Source organism: Rousettus aegyptiacus, unplaced genomic scaffold (genome assembly GCF_014176215.1).
Source record: "Rousettus aegyptiacus isolate mRouAeg1 unplaced genomic scaffold, mRouAeg1.p scaffold_m13_p_14, whole genome shotgun sequence".
Taxonomy (NCBI): Eukaryota; Metazoa; Chordata; class Mammalia; order Chiroptera; family Pteropodidae; genus Rousettus; species Rousettus aegyptiacus.
The window spans coordinates 44,477,328-44,486,095 of record NW_023416289.1 but is presented as its reverse complement, the minus strand read 5'-3'; the positions used below and the strand labels follow the sequence as shown (position 1 = coordinate 44,486,095).

Here is an 8,768-nt window from a genome sequence, read left to right as displayed (position 1 = left end):
GCGCTGGCCTCACCCAGGACGGGAGTAGGTGAACTGGGGGGAGAGTCTGGAACCAAGTTCCACCTTCCACAGTGCTACAGGATTTAAAGAGGAAAGGAACGGAATTTATTCACTCGAACTGACCAGGCCCAAACCTCACACAATTTTACAACAGGGAGGAGCTGCTGATGAGACCCGGAACCCACCTGGACCACCAAGTCGAGCTGAATGTGGTGTTCCAGCGATGGCTCTGACCCATCCAGGTAAGGGACTGGGGCATGCACACTTAAATGTCACTTAACTTTACGAGAGGCCACGGCTCGCTTCCACTTTGCACAGTGCCCAGCACACAGGATGTAGGTAGAACGCAGCATCGAAATAGTGTTATTTTATTTCATTATTCTTGTCAGTGAGAACAGCCACTGTTTAACTATTATTCAAATGGACAAGTGGAACCAGGAGCTTCTACTCCAGAGCAGGAGCGGTGTGGGAGGGGAGGGATGTCGGCGTCATGTCAGAGCGTCCAGACAATCGTCAGACAACTGTTGGGATCACTCTGTCAGCGGAAGTGTCAAATGTGGATGAAAAGCAAACAAATCTTAAGCAAATAACTTTATTTTTATCATTTCTTTTTAAAAGAACCATGGAAATCTAGAAAATATATAAAAACACAAACAGCTGCCATTCAGGGGTAAATGAAGGACCAACGCAACCCTCAAATGTAACAGCCTCCAGAGCAGCCTCATCGGAGATCGGGGGCTCTGTTCAAGACAGGCCCCCACTACCCCAGCTGGGCCCCGACAGGTCAGAAGCCCTGGGGGGACTGCCTTTTCAAACACGTTTTCCTACTAAATCCGACTCCTCGCCCCAGTGCCCGGGAGGACGTGGTCCCATCTCCCCCCTTCCACGGTCCAGGCTAGAGCCTCTAATCCCCCAGCAGCACTCACGAACGGCGCAGCAGATGCCACCTGTTGTTTTTCAGGATCTCAGACTCTGGAGGAGACGCATTCCGCCTGCCATGTTTTCTTCTCCCGGGGCACCTGTCTGCACTAGGAGCTGCGGCCCCACTGGTGCTCCACGGGGCCCGGGCCTCATTCCCACCGGAGGCCGAGCTCCTTTGTGTGACATCAGGTGGGGAATAAGTCCAGCAGAGTGGTGAGAGGCTCCTAGGCAACCAGGCCTGCCGGTTCCTGGCAGGCACCTCCAGTGGCACCCCAGGGGCCCGGTGACGCCATGATGGCACCCCGACAGAGAGGCGTCGGAGGGCGCGTTCAGGTGATTGCGACTCAGGGGAGCTGGCAGACGGCTGCGGACAGTGCAGGAATGGAGACGGCCAGGCCCATGCCCCGCGACGTCTGGCAGTGGCTGGCCCCCGCGAGGGGCGCATCTTCCCAGCCCCTCCGCCCGCAGGGGACGGCTGTGTGCTGGTCCTGTGCCTTGTCCTCCCTTGCCTGGAGACGCCTCGTAGCAGGAGGGGACCGGGGACGCCTGTGGGCACGCTGGGGGTCGGCGTCTCCGGGGCTGCCACATCTTAGGTTCACTTGGGGCCGAGGCGCTCCACGACCCCGTGCCCCTTCATGCCATCAAAGAAGAAGAAGTTGTTGTGGGGAGGGTCCCTCTGAGACAGCGCCTGGGGAGGAAAATAGGGCTTCAGCACAAGTGCTGAGTGGAGGGAAAAAGGAACAGGAAAAGCCTAACCCAGATCTCCTACAAGCAATATGGGCAGACGGTTCTCGACGGGCTGAGTTTACTCCTCAGGGGCCACATGGCTGTGTGTGGAGCTGTTTCTGACTGTCAGGTCTCTCTGCTGTGGCCCTTGGCACCTGTGTGCCCTCGGACAGATCTTTCAGCCTCTCTGAACCTCACTTTCCCCATATAAAATGAAAATATCATCTATCATCATACGCATTAAAAGAGATGATGCACCTCGAAAACCCTTAACAGTGCCTAGCACAAAACAGCAGCGCCTGGCAAACGACAGTAGTAATTATTTATGACTCTTCGACTGAGAAAGGCAGTGATTCATTCCAACACGTCCTAGACTGCAGCCTTCGCCACCTGAGGGGACACACACTGCCGCAGAAGCGGCTTCCGGGAGGTGGCTTTGCTGCCTGCTTTTCACAGGAGGGCCGGGGCTGGGAGACGCAGTTCAGCCATGGAAATGCAGAGGGTCTGGTGGGGTTGACAGGGGCACAGCACTTTTAAAAGCAGGGTCAGCCACCTTGAAATTTCATGCTAAGTCACGTGCATATACGTGTGTACTTGGTTCACAGGTACCAGTGACTTTTCTAAGAGGTTCTGAAGCCAAACAGGGTCACCATTTAAGGGGACGCCACGTAAGCAAGCTGCTGGCAGTGTTAGGCGGTTTCCAGGAGCACCAGGCTGTCACTGATCAGGCGGGACCGCCCCACAGGGATAGAGTGTGCACTGAGCAGCCTGACCTTCCGGCACTGAGCGCCAATCCCAATCCATCGCCTCATCTGTACAATGGGGACATTAGACCTACTTCAAGTGGTTGTTTAGCTATCTGTCCAAGGACATGTGCTGAGCATCCCGAGGTCCCCTTGCACAGGGCTTGGGTCTGACACAGCTTTGCTCCTCTGATTCGCATATGAAATGGCAAATAAACAGCACCCGCTGGCTGGAGTTTCTGGCGAGAATGAAATGCGATCACGCCTGCAACGTGCCTGGCACAGAGCAAATTCTCGAACAGGAGCTGCGGTTTCCTGCCGGTGCTAGGGCCCCTCTGCACTAGTACCTGAAAACCCCCGGCACCCAGGCAAAGGAACCAAGTGATGACAGCTGAGACCCCTGGACCCCAAGTAACAGGAGCTGATTCTGCGACTTAATATGGAACCTGGTACAGCTGGGGCCACAATCGCTCCTGCTCTGTGGGAAACTTACCGAGCACGGCAGGGGGAGGAAGGATGGTTTTAACCTAAGGAAAGGCGAAGTGACGGGGTTGTGGGCAAAACACGTGGGATGATACAGGGAAGGAAGGAAACAAAGTGACTCCAAGGGAACTCCGTGCCTGCCGTCTCCCAGTGTCTGTTTGATGAGTGGTCAGATGGTGCCTCAGGAGAAGGGGGGTCTTGGCCCTCTCACTGCAGGATGCTACTGCCAGCTGACTGAGGGCTGGAACGTGTCAGTGAGGGGGCGCGGTGTGCACAACACGGAGGGCACGGGGTGACTGCGGGGCCAGAGGTCAAGCGCTGCCCCAGCCAGATGGGGGAAGCGGATTCCAGACACACCCGGGAGCCGGGAATGCAGGGCTCCGGCGCGCTGGGGTAAACAGACACAGGCTGTGGGAACAGCTGTGCCTGGCAGGCAGCAAGGAGGGGGCTGCATCCGAGGTCAGGACTGGGATGCAGAGAAGCTGCTGCAGTCAGTGAGGTCAAGGCCACCTGCCCTGACCCCTACCCCCGTCCCACATGAGAAACCCGGGGAGTAGCTTCTCCATGGGATTTATGGATGTGAACCTGTGGGCCCGAGGACAGTGGCCTCGGGTCCATGCAAAGCTGCTGGACGGGGGTGCGGCTCAGGGATGGCGGCTGAGGCACGAGAACCACATGGCTCTGAAACCGGGCGGCTGGGGCTCAAGTCCTGGCTCCCCACTTCCGTGCGCCTCCGTGCTTCCTTCACACATCAGGAGCACGACGGTCCCCGCCTCACGGGGCTGCTGTGAGGACAAAATGTGCCCATCCGTGGGAAGAACGTGGCGTGTGCGGCATGCAGTGGCCTTGCAAGAAACGTCATCTGTAACTGCTGTTGTGGTTATTAAGGGAGACGAAACCACATGCGTTCCGCCTCGCCCATGACGCTTCCGTCAGTGCACCCTCTCCTGCCTCCGCCACCTTCTCACGCCGGGCACACGAACCGCAATTTCCACACCTCTCCAGGCTAAGCAGACGGCGCTGGCCGAGCAAACAGGCCTGGCCGTTGCGTGCTCCTCTTTGTCCCTCTACATAGCACCTTGGTGCTCATCATGCTGCCGAGACATAGAGCTGGGAAAAGAATTTGGTCCAGAGGAAAGGATCAGAAAAGAAGAGAGGAACAAGCCTTACGATGGCAGGACAATCAAAGTGAGTGAAATGTGTCCAGAGCAGGCCTGCAGGCCCCAGGACAGAGTAGTGAAAGCTGGGTTTCCACAGCCTCCTAAGCTCAAACCTGACACGTAAATGGACGTGGAAGATTATTTAACCAGGCATGACTCTGCCCGTGCAAGAAAAAGACAAACCGTCACTGCAAGTCCACTAAAGTAGCCAAGCAAAAGGCAAATTTAACATCTTTGGGGAAATACCAAAGTCCCCAAAGAGAGTAAGATATATTAGGGGTGCACAGTAGTTTCGGCAATCCAGATGTTCTTCTAGAACAAATTCAAACGGGCGTGCTCGTTACTTTACACCTCAGGCAAGACACCTCCCTTCTGAGAGGGCTCGGGATACCTGTCTAGTGTGGTCACCAGTGGCCTGTTTGGAGCCCTGTGGGGCCCCACTGGAAGTGCGTCCCTTCCTCCCATGAGTACCCACAGTGCGCACAGTGATGAGGGGGAGCCGTGGCCCACAGTGTAGACAGACAGGACCCCCAAAGAGGTTCCGGGCATGGGTTCTGGAGACCCTTCAGGGCCTCAGTGGTGTCCCACCCATAGATGGGATCGTGACAGTACCCTTTTCCCAGAGCCACGAGAATACCTGGCACACGTAAGGACCAGATAACCAACTGGCACAGTTAGGGGAGGGCGGACGGCATCCTGAGGGCGCTACGTCCAGCTCACCTGCAGAAAGCCCACCTGGAAGGGCTGGAGAGGGGACGGAAGGAAGAGATTGGGGCATGAAACGAGGCCGCGCGGGGTGGAGAAAGCATGTGGGAATGGCAGTCCTGGGTGCAGTGCCAACCGCCTGCTGCTCCGCAGGGACTCTTACCTTGACAATTTCCTGGGCCAGGATCCCGCCGACCACCGCGCACACGGGGGCCATCTCGGAGAAGCAGTACCTGGGAGAGAAGATACGTGGTATGAAGCGCTGTGGAACGGGAGGGCGGCCGGGCGTGGGCCGCTGAACGGAACGTCTGCCAGGAGGCGTTGAGTCAGTGGCGATGGGAATGCTGGCACCGCGGTGTGAAGATTACACCTGACCCAGGGGTTAGCAGAAGGCTGGGGAGACCTCTGACCCTGGCAGGCAGGAACTGCTTCATGACATTTTTTATTTAGGTTAAAGGAAAGACTAAATTTGTGCTTCCTAAAAATAAGGTCCTGCAAACATCAGATGTGTCGGTGCCCCGGTCACATTCTCGCAATTCTCTCCTTACCCGCAACGGGCAGTGGGTTCCGTGTCATTCCCAGACAAATGTCGGGGGAAGGCCTGTGCTAACACGCAGGAGGCACGGGCAATTTGGCACCCCAAATTAAAGTGTGGGGATAGAAAAAGTTCTCGCTACCCACACAGATACCAGCCCCTTTGGGCCAGGATCAGGCATCCACAAGACACATGTTAGCTGACACTGTCACCTGCCCCTTTGAATCACCTGTTTGGGGTGAGGGGGGGTGCGGGGAGGGACTGGATCAATCTTCCACCCCCTCCTTGGAGGAAACAGGCCCTGCCAGTTCCCATCTGGACGCGAAGGTGTTTCTTCGACAACCAAACTGGGGCACAGACAGGCTGTAGGGACGTGTCCATGTGACAGAGCTCTGCTACCGCGAGGCCGCCTCCAGTCCCCCCAGTCTGTGTGCATCCTTCTAGGAAGTTTTAAAAATGCATGTATCTAAAATGTGTATAATTTTAAACCCAAGAAATATCAACTATTATTCATTCCACACTGTAATCTTATCAACATTTAGGCTGTTAAACGCTGTGATCATACATCTTGGCATAGCTGTCCAAATGATTCCTTATGGCAAATCCCTAAATATAGAATGGCTGGGTCCTGGCACATTTCGCCAACATGCCCTCCAGAAGGGCTGTGTCCATCACGGTCCCAGCAGCGGTGCACAGACGCGCCATGCCCTCTCCTCACACCCCAGCCAGGACCAGCATGCCTGACTGCTCAGCCACTGAGGTAACTGTTCCCCGTTTATCAAGGTCCATTACAGAACTCTAAAACACATGGAGAACCACACCAAAGAAACGCCAATCATCCATAATGCTGCTACTCAACGATAATCAAATGCAGAAATATTAATTTTTTCTCTTTTAAAAAAATACACCTATTTTCTTGTGATCATCCTATACGATTTAATATTCTGCTTTTTTTCTTTTTTAAAGTATATTAAGTATATCTCAACTAAATGGTAGCAAACCAAACCAGCAACACAGAGAAAGGACTACACACCACCACAAAGTGGGATTCATGGCAGGAATGCAAGGTTGGTTTAACATCTGAAAAATCAATGTAGTATGTGCCATGTTAACTGAATTAAGAGCAAAAATCACATGATCATCTCAGTGGACACTAAAAGCATGTGACAAAATCCAACACTTTATGATAAAAACACTCAACAAACTGAAAACAGAGGGAAACTTCAACCTGATAAAAGGCGTCTATAATAAAGTCACAGCTAACACCATCCTTAATGATGAAGGACACAGCTCTTCTCGACAGGTCGGAGCGAGACACGGACGTGTGCTCCCATCCCTCTGTTCAACAGTGAGCTCCTAGGGAGTCTAGCCAGGGCGATTAAGGAAGGAAAAAGAAACAAGACATCCCGATTGAGAAGGGAGAAGTAACATATACTCATAGATGACATGACCTGGAATATAGAAAATACTAAGACGTCCACAGAAGAAGTATTCGAATGATTAAATTAATACAGTAAGGCTGCAAGATGCGAAAGTAATATACAAAATCAACTGTACTTCTATACCTTAGTAATGAGCATTCCGAAGTGAAATTAAGAATTCCATTTACAATAGCGTCCAAAAGAATAAAATATTTAGAAGTAAATTTAACAATAGGAGCATGTAAAACTTATACTCTGAGGACTGCAATACATTGTAGACCATTGATAGGAACTAAAGTCTGTTTAATCATTGGGTCTCCACATGCACAAGAATGAAGCTGGACCTCTACCTCAGCCAATGTACCAAAGTTCACACAAAAATAGGGAACAGATCTAAATAAAAATGAAAACTGTGAAACTCTTAGAAGAAAACACAGGCATAAATGTTATGACCAGATTAGGCAACAGTTTCTTGAATGCGATATCAAAAGTATATGTGAAAAAAGAAAATAAATCAATTGTATTTCATAAAAATTAAAAACTATACTTTAAAGGATACCACATAGAATGGAAGAAAATTTTGCTTATCATATACTCATAAAGAACTTGTATCCAGAATCTACAGAGACTCGTCTGAGGTCCTCTGCCAGCAACAAGATCACAACTCACTTCACTGTGATACTATGTTATTAGGACAGTCTGGAGCCCTGACCCCTCACTGTCCCCAGGGTCTGCCTGTGAGCCACATTACTGGAAAGGCACGGCACGGTCAGGGGCTGCTGGCGGGGGACTGACTAGAAGGCACAAGGGTACTTTTTGGGGTGATGAAACATTCATGTATCTTAATTGTGGTGGTGGCTACACAACCCTATGCCTTTGTAAAAATTCATAAACTATAAATAAAATGAAAACAAAACATGTACAACTCACAGAACTATATAATAACAATGTTTTACTTTATGTATTTTTTAAAAAATACATCATGAGGAAATAAGAATATTACTGTAAGTCTAAATAATAAAAACAAAACATGGTAAAAAAAAGGGTCGCCATAAGAAACAATCTAACAAACAAAGAATATGAGCTATTTTACAATATAACTGGCCTGGACACTTAAAAAAACTATTCTAGATAGAGTTGGAAAACGTTCTCTACAAAGAACCAGACAGCACATTTTTTTTGGCTTTATAGGCCATATGGTCTGTTTAAACTCTTTAAGTCTCCATTGTAGAGTTGTAAAAACTCTACAAAAGCTGCCACAGATAATACATAGATGAGTAGGTGTGGAATGAAACTTTATTTATATAAACAGCCAAAATCTACCAAGTCCCAGATTTTAAGAGACACAGAACCAAATACAACAAATGAACTCTGTTGCATTTTTAAAGCGGCATGCCAGCATCATGCCTCCCTCCCCGAAACTAAAAGCACAACATTAGCAACTGAATCTAGCTGAGTGGGATACAGGTTTTCACGACTATACTATTCTTTCTGTTTTTCTTTATGCTTATCATTTGTAACCTATTCAGGACACTGCACCATCCTATATCATTAACTCTTTAATGCCTTTCTAATTTCTTTTAATATGATAATGAGTATCTTTCGAACATAAATGTATGGTCACAGTATTTCTTTAGGGTATATTCTTATTACCAAGGAGCAGAATCATTGTTCCAAAGAGGGATCATTCTAAGACTCCTGACACATATTTCCAAAGTGCTCACTAAAAGGGTCGTACCTTTTTCCCATCATCCTTGCTAACAATAAATATTATGAGCTTTTTAAAAAATCTACAAAGGATTGTATTTTTACATATGCTATGATAAAAAAGGTATAAAATATAACACCAAACGGTCAGTGGTGTCTCTGGGTAATGAAATTATGACTGATTTTCATTTTCATCTTTGGATTTATTCTGTACTATCTGATTTTTCCAAAGTATGTATACGATTTCTATAATATAAAAACCAGTAAGTTCACAAAAGGACAAATATTTTATGATTCCACTTACACGAGCCACTTATGCTCAGAGACACAAAGCAGAGAAGTCGGCAGGGCCTGGGGAAGGCAGGGG

At 49.7% G+C, this 8,768-nt stretch overlaps 1 protein-coding gene across 1 annotated transcript in view; it reads right to left on the bottom strand.

Moving 5' to 3' along the window:
* Positions 1 to 576: 576 nt before the first annotated feature.
* Positions 577 to 8,768, bottom strand: part of SAE1 (SUMO1 activating enzyme subunit 1) — a 54,877-nt gene continuing 46,685 nt past the window's right edge. Inside the window, exons 8-9 of the mRNA XM_016155359.2 lie at positions 4,902 to 4,971; positions 577 to 1,609 (exon numbers count right to left, since the gene is read on the bottom strand). Of these exons, the coding sequence (XP_016010845.1) occupies positions 1,517 to 1,609; positions 4,902 to 4,971 (163 nt within the window). The 3' untranslated portion in view covers positions 577 to 1,516. The remainder of the gene's footprint in view (positions 1,610 to 4,901; positions 4,972 to 8,768) is intronic.